Consider the following 12,116-nt stretch of genomic DNA (forward strand, 5'->3'; position numbering starts at 1 on the left):
GTTTGAAAGTTGTGAGGTTCTATATAGACAGAGAGAGGCGCTGATGTTAATACATCTAATACTGGTGAGAGAACAATGTTAGTTGTGTTCAAATATGGAGTAGGCCTAATTAATATTGTGACCTTTTCAGAAGGAAAGGCAGAGTACATAGTGAGTCAAACCTAAGTTATCAGCATTCGTATCAAGCTGTGATGTTGCTTCTTGACATGTAGCACATTTGGATTTCCTGCCATCTTGATTGCTTTAAGTACAGTATTATTGAAATGATGAGAACAGAAATATTTCACAGTTATAGAAATAACTTTAACAGGTAGGTAGCCTGTAGTATTTGCTGAGGAATAACATGCAAGAAAAGTGTTTAGTCCATTTTTTCATCTTACACCTTCCGAATTCTACGAAATAAATTTCTGTGGGGCACATCTGTTGGAAGAACATTGCAATATGGCAATAATGACGACTGTCGTTGCAAACACACGAGCCAGTAACTACATCCTGCTTCCGATGCTCAACTTATAAAATTGAATACACAATAATATTATTTGGACACCGAGAACAGCTCATTCATTGGAAATTGACGTAATGATAATAGCCAAAACATCAACTTCAATTCAATATTTAAAGAGAGATGTACATTGTAATAGACTTCAGAAACTCCCACATGTCAATGTAGTTGAGCATACGATGGTTAACACACGAATATAAAAATAACCCACTTGCCCCATCAGAAAAAGCCAATCACACCATTTGACTTCAGACTTTACGACTCAACATTCAGTAATGCGTTTTTATTATAAAATAATTCTACAATTTATTTATTATTGTTCAATATACTGATACACAAGCTTACACAATATATATTATATAATGTACCGAAGTACATATGAGGAGCATCGTTTCAAAACTTATTATGTCCTCCAGTGGACGAAATTAAATTTGTTACTTTCTATTTATTTATCCTTCATGCTGTGAAGTCTGATGGTTCCAAGTCGTCATATTTGTAAACTGTGAAACCAGTACTTAAAAATGGTTTCGTGTAGTTTTTTTAAAACTTCTTCTGTTTACGAATAATCCAGTTTTTCGTCGTTCGTGTAAAAAAAATTGTAAGTTGCACGTAATACGTTTTGAAACGATGCTCATATCAAGTTTCCATGCAGATATTCTGCGTCATCGTACGATGAAAGAGTAGTGGAACGAAGAAAAATTCTCCCCGGCACCGAGATTTGAACCCGGGTTTTCAGCTCTACGTGCTGATGCTTTATCCATTAAGCCATGTCGGATTCCCATCCCGATGTGGGATCGAATCCTCTCAGTTTAAGTTCCACCTCTTGGGTCCCCTCTGGTGGCCGCCCTCTGCACTACGTCATAGATGTGTTAGTACACCTTTAAGACACGCCTGTAGTTTATTTTCTATCACACGCAATACTTGGCTGTCTCTAATCTCCACGAGTATAGTCCTGCTTCCTCTTGCTCTTGTCTCCCAATCACACCTTCCTGCGAGCACGCCTCTCAACCAAGTGGACGAGACGATGCCCGCCACTTCTCCGCGTGCCCCCTCCTGCTGCCACCTGTTGGAAACAGCAGGCACTCGCCCTGGCGCGTTTTACATTCGGCCATCCCCATTAATTCTCAACTCTCCAGCAGGTCAATCAAGTCCTGTCTGTCAGTCACAGTTTCCTCGTCACCATTGTATCCTGGTTCACCGCCTGAGTGAATCCACTGCTACGGTGGCTGAAAAGTTGCGGTATCCCCGCATGCCTTTGACAGCACTCACCTGATACCTGTCATTTCCGAGCACCCTGTACGGACCACCATACTTGTTCAACAACTTGCAATTGACTCCCTTTTCACCAGAACACGCTTTCATCGCCCTTTCCACCTTGGTCAGGTTCTCTGCCGCCTTGTCCCTACGCCTGAGGACCGCCTGCTGAATGTCCTCAAATGTTTCGCACTCTTCTGCCATATTGACTTCCTGTACTCCACCAGACAGGTCCGCCATGGCACCACCTTGGTGAGAAAACATGAGCTGTGCAGGAGAAAAACCAGTACTGCTGTTGACACAGCGGTTCATGCCCCACACAATCTCACTCAGCTTCTCATCCCACCGTGATTCACACTCTGTGCTCGCAACAATCGCATTGAGTATAGTGCGATTCTGTCTTTCCACCTGACCATTTGCCCTGGGTGTGGCAATAGCATTCAGCACATGCCGCACACCCCGCCCCGCCAGAAACTCAGCAAACGCCTTGCTGGTAAACGCCAGTCCTCTGTCAGAGATAAGTCGCCTTGGATATCCAAAATCGCCAAATATCTCCCTCAATTTCTCAATGGCCTCTGTCGAACGGAGGGTTCGAGTGACCTTCGCTCAGGTGAATTTTGTGAACGCGTCCACCACCATCAGTACATAACTGTTCCCCTTCATACTCCTAGCAAATGGCCCCAGATGGGCAATGTGCACCGTGTCCAGGGGTATGGAGGGCTTCCTGATGGGGTGTAGCGAACCTTCTTGTCGCCCATGTCCACCCTTGCTGAATGCGCAGCTCAGACAGGCATTCACATACTTTCGGACAAAACGGCCCATACTAGGAAACCAATAGGTCTCCTTGATGAACCTCAGACACCGTTCATACCCGGGATGGCCAGCCTCATCATGGTGCTTACGCATCAAATTGAACCTGGCCATCGCTGGCACATACAGCCTGTTTCCCACCTGAGTTCTCCGGTAGAGTCTCCCTTCCTTCACAATGTAGTTCGCCTTGAGACTCTTGTCTGCCGTGTCCTGCGTCAACGCCGTGACGATGTTCTGAGTCTTGTCATCCTGCAGTTGCACAGTGAAGAACCAATCACCTTGAGACATGCTTACTAGATGGACATTCACTGGATTTCGGCTCAATGCATCCACGTGTTGCATTTTTGTTCCAGGACGGTACTCCAACTCCATGTCATACTCCTGGAGAGCCATCCACCACCGAGCCACCCGCGGAACCAGGTCCCGCTTCACCAAGGTTGCCCGCACCGCAGAACAATCTGTGACTGCCCGTTGTGTTCCGGTTTGGCACCTTGCTGGCTGCATCTCCCATGGGGCGGTTTGGACACGCAAACTTGGTGTGGCCCGCCTGCCCACACCGCATGCAGCGAAGCGTCCTTGGTTTCGGACAGTTCCGACTCAGATGAGTGCCCAACTCTTGGCAGTTGAAACACCTCACCCTCTGAGTCTTCCTGTCCGACTCCGCTCCACCATGGCTATGTGCCCGCCTCGCCCCGGTCTCCGTGCACCGCCTCTTCGCCTCTCCTTGGGATCGTCCACTCTCCCGGTACCTGTCCATCGTACTCAGGAAGCCAGAGTAGAGTTCCTCTGGAGTCTTACACTTGTAAGCACGCGCGTTCCCCTGGAGCTCTAGTGGAAGTCCCCTGATGATGCAGGAGAAGGCATCCTCGCCCTTGATGCGGCACCTCTCGCACAGAGCAAGCTTGGCGTGGTAATATTTCGTCATGGTCTCATCTGGTAGCTTGCGCCTCGCTACCAGTTCCTCCAATGACTCGCCGAAGTCATGCTGCAGTGGAAAGAAGCGCCTCAATGCCTTCTTCCACTCGGACCACGAGAGGTCGTAATCTTCCAGGCGATTATACCAGGCCTTCGCCCCACCTCGGAGTTTCGCCTGCATGAAGAACGCCCTCTCATAATCGCTCCAGTCGTGGATGCGGCCCAGCTGGTCGATCTTGTTGAGCCAACGATCGACGTTACACTCACAATCGTCTGGATCGTAAGCATCAACAAGTTCTCCCCCTGCTCTCGCCGTAGGGCGCGATGACGCCCTAGAGCTGCTGGCCGCACTTCCACACTAGGTGCTCTCTCTACAGCAGCGCCCACGTGCGCTACTGTTTGGCCTTCCGGGACTCCCCTTCTTCTTTGCTGCCCCTTTGCTGGCGCCTCCAGCCTCAGGTTGGCGATCAGTCACATGACGCAAGGTAGCCTGCGCCCGTTCCTCTACCTCCTTGAGGATACGGGCCGCCTGCTCTTGCATCATGCTCTGAATCGCCCTGGCAACATCCCCTTGGTTGAGGATGTGGGCCACCGCCAATTGGACCGGATCCGCTGCCGGCGCGTCGTCTTCCAGAGACGCGACGCTCCGGTCCACGTGGTCCCTGCACGTGCCAGATGACGAAAACGCCACGGAATCGGGGCTCGATTCTCGGTCCCCGACCTCCATTTCGTAATCCAGCACGCTATCCTCATCCTGGTTTAGATTACTCGCCATCTCTTACAGCACCTTAGAGATTTAACAAAAGAACGAGATTACCACGTGTTCGTAGCACCTTTAGCTAACTCACCTAGTTGCTTTTCTTTGACTGACACGCAGATATATCCCACTTCTGAATTGTTAGTACACCTTTAAGACACGCCTGTAGTTTATTTTCTATCACACGCAATACTTGGCTGTCTCTAATCTCCACGAGTATAGTCCTGCTTCCTCTTGCTCTTGTCTCCCAATCACACCTTCCTGCGAGCACGCCTCTCAACCAAGTGGACGAGACGATGCCGGCCACTTCTCCGCGTGCCCCCCTCCTGCTGCCACCTGCCGTCCATCCGATGCCCGACTCCTTCGCGCCTTGTGCGTGCTGCCACCTGTTGGAAACAGCAGGCACTCGCCCTGGCGCGTTTTACAGATGTCTATGAACGCAGGCCTAATGTCCACATGTGCGGAGGTGCACTCATTATGAGTGACTGGTTGGCCAGGATCCGACGGAATACGCGCCGTCTAAATCACAAGTGATTTTCGTATATCATATATATATATATATATATATATATATATATATATATATATATATATTATTTTAATGTATTGAAGTACATATGATGTTTCCATGCAGATAATCTGCGTCATCGTACGATATTGTTTTTATGTCATTATTAATGAAAGTTTATTGGCAATAGCACAATGCACCAATGATATCGTATTAAGATTTAACTTTTGTGAGTCATCATTTCAGCAACATTCTACAGCCATGTAGGCTTGTGAATTTTAACATTTGACATGATTATGTTTTAATAATTTGTATAATCAATATTGTCATTATGCTGAATACTTACATATACTATCACTTCAATAAGATTATTATTATTTTCAAACATGAGGCTAGATTATTTTAATTGATTTTAGATTGATATTGTAAACACTTCCTACCTGAAGATGCCCCATGAGTGCGAAAACGTTTTTATGATGACACAATACGATGTAAATATATAAAACATTGAATTAATTTGTTTTATAATATATTAGTGTTAAGCCATAAGACTGAATAAAAAGATTTCAATTTATTGATACATAGCATTATCGCATCTAGCAGCACGCTAATTATAAAACCAGGCCTAAGTGGCGAAAAAAAAAACTAATTACTCCATTCATTTAGCAGCACACCTGGTGGCGAAAAAGTTAAACTACGCAAAACGTATTCTCTCCCTTCCTCCCACGCTCGTCGACCCATTCTAAAACCAAACCAAGTTGTTGGTTTTCAGGTTGATATCAATTTGTTGTGTGTTCATGTAATGAATAGTAATTGACTTGAGTCTTCACCTGGAGGTATGTAGTTTGCTGTTTTATTATTTCTAAAGTAATATATTGAGGAAAAGACTTCGAAATTACAAATAGAAACACTACGTGTTTTATTAGAATAAAAATCCAGTTGATAGATGTATTGTTACGATTTCAGTTATGTTCCGGGCACGTCCGGGCTATAATTTTAACTTCTTCTGATACACAAATTAGTAATGTTATAAAAACATTAATAACATTTTGCGGATATTTGCGGAATTCTGCTGTGTAACACTTTCTTTAGAGCATGTGTCGGCCAGTTATTTTTACATTCTTAGATAAAACATAATTTTCTTTAATATTTTCTTCAGGATCTCGCTGTAATGATATTTTCTTAACAAAAGGGACCCTGTATGACGTAATAAGAAATTCTGACAAGAAAAAATTGACGATCAATTCTGATTTTTAGAGGTAATTTATGCAGAAACACATTAAATGTCTGGAAAATCTTAATTCGGATTTAAATAAGAGGCTATTTTATTTTATCCCTGATTTCAAAAAGAAATGGGAGGAGTTCAGCGGAAAGGAGTAAATATTTCTTCAAAGTAATAGACATTGTCTCTGGAAATTTCGATTAGAATCCTGAACTACTCGACTACCGAAAGAAAGAAAATTGGTCGACCACAAAAAATTTCGAAGATATTAGTGAAATAGTCATACGCCAGAAAACTAGAAATATGCGGCTTCAACATTCTTTTGGGGAGCTTTCATATGCTGCTGCCCACATGAGTCTTCGTCCTGTTGGTCATTTGGAAGCTTCCAAAGTCGTTAAAGATTTTACGATGACTTCACCAAAACGAGCTTGAAAATACGGAACTGCATACAAGTAGCACAGTCTACTATATACAGTCGCGAAGCTCAATACATAGTAAATATGCAAACATTAGATAGTTGCTCACCACTAGGATCGCTAATATCGCATCATTATAGGCAATGCAAAATAGTACCGTCACAGTCTACTGTTTCTAGCACCCTCAAAACTCAAGCTTCGTGACTGTATATAGTAGACTGTGCAAGTAGGTAAACAAAGGACACGAGAACTTCTATCAACCGAAGCTTTATCTATGTTTATTTAGGCTAATCTTACAAGAGAAGAGTACAACAAAATTAGGAAAAAAGAATTCTCTCGATTACCTTCTTACATAAGAATTCAGTCTGCCAAAAAAGAGTGTTATCCCGAAAAAGAAGCAATTATTGTGACTGAAACTTCTTTCGCAGTAAAACTACAAGCCCTGTTGGATCATACAGATTCACGAATTCCACATACTCAAAGAAGATATTTTAATGAATCGAGGATAAAATGGGTGCAGGAAATTATATTTGTTTAGTAAATGGGGATCTGATGTACCAAATCAATCATAGTACAAGCAGGGATTACGAAGAACACCGAAGAAACTGATGTAAATATATTCATTTCATCTCTAGTGCCTTTACGACTCACTTTAGACAAATCTGGGATGAACAAGCAAATTTTAATTTGGCAAAGTAGGAGGTATTTATTGATGAGATTCTGTAGACCCATCAAATTTCAGTTTCAGCGAAGAAACACAAGAGGCCAGTAATAACTACAGAGATCGTTATCAAGAAAAATTTATCGAGAGAAGACAACTCAAGATAGCTTAATAGGCTATTGATTGCATTTGAACAGTACATTTCAAGCATGGAAGAATTGCACATTACTAGACTGTCATATTCTGATAAAGAAGTGTTAGATATGGTACTGCCACCAAACATTACCTATAGTTCCCAAAATGAGTCAAGCAATGGTATTTCAGATTCTGACTGAGAACGCCACATGTAATCTTTGTTATTCCTTATTTTTGTATGTTTAAATCTATGATACATTTATGTTTGGTTCATTGTAATCGTTATTCTTAATTATTTTGTAAAATTTAAGTCCACTAAGTTATAATTTTATTTTAAGATTCTTACAACTGTAGTATTGTGCCAATAAGTTTACCAGAAACTTGACTACCGACAGGTAATAAATGATGTGATTATTATTATTGTTATCATTATTATTTTGTCATATATATTTCTGCCCATTATATTACCTAAATTCCACTAAAATAATTATTGCGAACTTTTCCCCCTCTTGGCCCCACTGTGCGCCGGTCACTTTCATTTTGACCAAGTGTATAAAACATCACAAAAAATCTGAAAGTTAGAATTTATAAAACAGATATATTACCGGTTGCTCTGTATGGTTGTGAAACTTGGACTCTCACTTTGAGAGAGGAACAGAGATTAAGGGTATTTGAGAATAAGGTGTTTAGGAAAACATTTGGGGTTAAGAGGGATGAAGTTACAGCAGAATAGAGAAAGTTACACAACGCAGAACTGCACGCATTGTATTATTCACCTGACGTAATTAGGAACATTAAATCCAGACGTTTGAGATGGGCAGGGCATGTAGGACGTATGGGCGAATCCAGAAATGCGTATAGAGTGTTAGTTGGGAGACCGGAGGAAAAAATACCTTTGGGAAGGCCGAGACGTAGATGGGAGGATAAGATTAAAATGCATTTCAGGGAGGTGGGATATGAGACTGGATTAATCTTGCTCAGGATAGGGACCGATGGCGGGCTTATGTGAGGGCGGCAATGAACCTCCGGGTTTCTTAAAAGCCATTTGTAAGTAAGTAAGTACAAAACATCACTTCATATTTGTTTCCTTTTTATTGTTATATGAGTTTACCGATTCTTTGGCGCTCGTCAGCTCGTGCTTTCAAGAGAATGTCATTCAAAAGAGTCAGTTCGTTCGCGAGCTGGTTGGCGGTTCTTTCGTTTGCGAGCTGGCTGCTTGACACCTCGAAATTGTTTCATTCGAAGGAATTCAAACATGCAATGAGAGATGGCGCGGCAGCGCGCTTCCTACCAAGGTCGCTAGATGTCTCTGACGAACAGCTGTTAGTCTTCCTACCAACGAGTTAGAAAGAGAAGACTATAGAGTGGCCATGTTGTCCTGTACAGCGCTCTTTGCGGTGCCACCGCGAAACACGACAGATGTGAGCTAAGCGCCCACCTTTGTAAAAATTCGTCTGCTTACAATGTTGTATAACGGAGGTAAGAAGTACAAAAAAAACGAAGAAAAAACATGCCTGTTGTGTGTGCTGCATATAACTGCAATGTCAAAAGGAAAAAGACAACTGATATATCATATTTCATGTAAATTTTATGAAGTTAAGTCCATAGTTTTGTTAATTAGCAGCATTTTTTTTCATGCATAAATGTGTAACAACGCCCGGCATAAACAAAATAAATGGTTCACTGGTAATGTAAAAAGGTAAAGGTAAACGTATCCCCGTAACATGCCATGAAGGCACTTGGGGGGCATGGAGGTAGAGCCCCATGCTTTCCATGACCTCGGCACTAGAATGAGGTGGTGTGGTCGGCACCACGCTCTGACCGCCTTTTACCCCCGGGAAAGACCCGGTACTCAATTTTATAGAAGGCTGAGTGAACCTTGGGGCCGTTCTGAAAGTTTGGCATCACTGGTAATGTACTTAAACTAAATACAGATAAAACCAATACAATTCCGTCTCAGATCCAGTGAAAAACAAATGGCAATACAATATTAAAACTGTATTTCGACACCGGCATCCTTTATTTCTGCTCCTTCTGTCCTTACTGCTTATACAAGAAGACGATGAGCTGTAGCTTATAAGAAGTAGGCCTACTTCGAAGACAAACGATTAATCAAATAAATGGTTCACTAGTAATAAAGTTAAACTAAATACGGATAAAACCGCTACAATTCCGTTTCAAACCTAGTAATAGCAATCAAATATTAAAATTGTATTTCGACACTCGCATCCAAAATAACGCAAAACTCTGGGGTAGGTCGTATTGTTGTTAGTATTTTGACTGGAAGGACATGAAAGAACATAATTGAGCACCCACGTGCAATAATGGGGTAAGTATGAATATATTTCGTAACTATTTATCCCATTATTGTACTTGGGTGCTCAATTATACACTAATAATTATCTGTAGTACCACAGCCCTTGAAAGGCTCAGACAGACCAGCCGGCTGTTGGCCTCACGTTCATATTTCGATAATAATTATACTTTACTGTAACAAAAAAAACTGAAAGCGTGTTTTGTCATGTTTCACCCAAGTTACAAGCTTGGAGGTAAAGGTTGTTTACTACAGATAGGGCCTACTTTCATTCTATATCTTATGGTATAGTAAATAGTTTAGCAACGTGTAGAGACTGGGAAAACAATTTAATAAAATCATCCGAATCATACTCGTTCATTTTATAGGCAATCTTGCAGGTCGCATTTAAAAGAACCTAGGAATATTAACATTTTCTTCAGTATATTTGCTAGGACTTCTTGTCATACTACATGACAATTTTGCTTAGGTTATTCTTTTAAGCATTCCTTCTAGGAATAGCTCAAATGTTTTAAATTTAGCGTACATAAGTTTAGATTAAGTTCCTAGCACGTATTTGACGAAATACTAGGTTTTTCCACTTCAGTTTGATTTATGCAAACGAAATTAAGACAGCTGACGATTCTAATGTCAGTTATCACCACGCCCACTTTGTTTTGGGCGCATAAGTTCATTACCGACGGTCGTTCAATTTTCTTCAAACATGGCGGCGCAATGACCACTCTATATTTTTCTCTTTCTAACTCGTTGCTTCCTACCAACGAGTTAGAAAGAGAAAAATATAGACTGGTCATTGCGCCGCCATGTTTGAAGAAAATTGAACGGCCGTCCGCCATGAACTTATGCGCCCAAAACAAAGTGGGCGTGGCGATAAGTGACATTAGAATCGTCAGCTGCCTTAATTTCGTTTGCATAAATCAGTTAAACTGAAGTGGAAAAACCTAGTATTTCGTCAAATACGTGCTAGGAACTTAATCTAAACTTATGTACGCTAAATTTAAAACATTTGAGCTATTCCTAGAAGGAATGCAAATTTGCCTATAAAATGAATGATATGATGCGGATGATTTTATTAAATTGTTTTCCCAGTCTCTACACGTTGCAAAACTATTTATTATACCATAAGATATAGAATGAAAGTAGGCCCTAACTGTAGTAAACAGCCTTTACCTCCAAGCTTGTAACTTGGGTAAAACATGACCAAACACGCTTTCAGTTTTTTTTTTTTTTTTTTTTTTTTTTTACAGTAGAGTATAATTATTATCGAAATGTGAATGTGAGGCCAACAGCCGGCTGGTCTGTCTGGGCCTTCCAAGGGCAATGGCACCACAGATTATTATTAGTGTATAATTAAGCACCCACGTACAATAATGGCGTAAGTAGTTGCGAAATATATTCATACTTACCCCATTATTGCACGTGGGTGCTCAATTATGTTCTTTCATGTCTTTCCAGTCAAAATACTAACAATACGACCTACCCCAGAGTTTTGCGTTATTTTGGATGAGAGTGTCGAAATACAATTTTAATATTTTATTGCTGTTACTGGCTTAGAAACGGAATAGTAGTGGTTTTATCCGTATTTAGTTTAACTTTATTACTAGTTTTCAATGAAAGACGGGAAGCAAGTCGTACACTTAGGAATAAAAGGAGAGGTTACTTGAAGGAAAAACTGAATGAGGTAGAAACAAATAGTAAGAATAAAAACATTCGAGATTTATATAAGGGTATAAAGGAATTTAAGAACGGATATCAGCCAAGGGTAAACGTGATCAAGGATGAGAATGGTGACTTGCTTGCAGACTCTCCATCAATCCTAAACAGATGGAAAAACTATTTTGCGCAACTACTAAATGTACATAGGCCAAATAGAAATGATCGGGACGAAATTGAAATACAAACTGCTGAGCCATTTATACCCGAACCCACGCTTTCAGAAGTCGAAATTGCGATAGAAAATCTGAAAAAGTACAAGTCTCCAGGTATCGATCAAATTCCAGCAGAATTAATACAAGAGGGTGGGAGTGCATTATATAGCGAAATTTATAAACTTGTACTTGCTATTTGGGAAAAGGAAATTGTACCAGAACAATGGAAGGAGTCCATAATTGTACCTATTTTTAAAAAGGGGGACAAAACCAACTGTGGTAACTTTCGAGGAATATCACTTTTGTTGACGTCGTACAAAATTTTGTCCAATATTCTTTTGAGAAGATTAACTCCGTATGTAGATGAAATTATTGGGGATCATCAGTGCGGTTTTCGGCGTAATAGATCGACTATTGATCAGATTTTTTGTATTCGACAGATAATGGAGAAAAAATGGGAGTATAAGGGTACAGTACATCAGTTATTCATAGATTTCAAAAAGGCGTATGACTCGGTTAAGAGGGAAGTATTATATGATATTCTTATTGAATTTGGTATTCCCAAGAAACTAGTTCGATTAATTAAAATGTGTCTCAGTGAAACATACAGCAGAGTCCGTATAGGTCAGTTTCTATCTGATGCTTTTCCAATTCACTGCGGGCTAAAGCAGGGAGATGCACTATCACCTTTACTTTTTAACTTCGCTCTAGAATATGCCATTAGGAAAGTTCAGGATAACAGGCAGGGTTTGGA

General features: G+C 41.2%; 1 protein-coding gene across 1 annotated transcript in view; it reads left to right on the plus strand.

Annotated features, from left to right (window-relative positions):
* The window catches only part of LOC138691791 (uncharacterized), a 43,195-nt gene extending 38,397 nt beyond the window's left edge, over window positions 1-4,798 (plus strand). Inside the window, exon 5 of the mRNA XM_069814200.1 lies at window positions 2,920-4,798. Coding sequence (XP_069670301.1) covers window positions 2,920-3,398 — 479 coding nt within the window. The 3' untranslated portion in view covers window positions 3,399-4,798. The remainder of the gene's footprint in view (window positions 1-2,919) is intronic.
* The last annotated feature ends 7,318 nt before the right edge of the window (window positions 4,799-12,116 follow it).

Source organism: Periplaneta americana, chromosome 16, assembly GCF_040183065.1.
Source record: "Periplaneta americana isolate PAMFEO1 chromosome 16, P.americana_PAMFEO1_priV1, whole genome shotgun sequence".
Lineage (NCBI taxonomy): Eukaryota > Metazoa > Arthropoda > Insecta > Blattodea > Blattidae > Periplaneta > Periplaneta americana.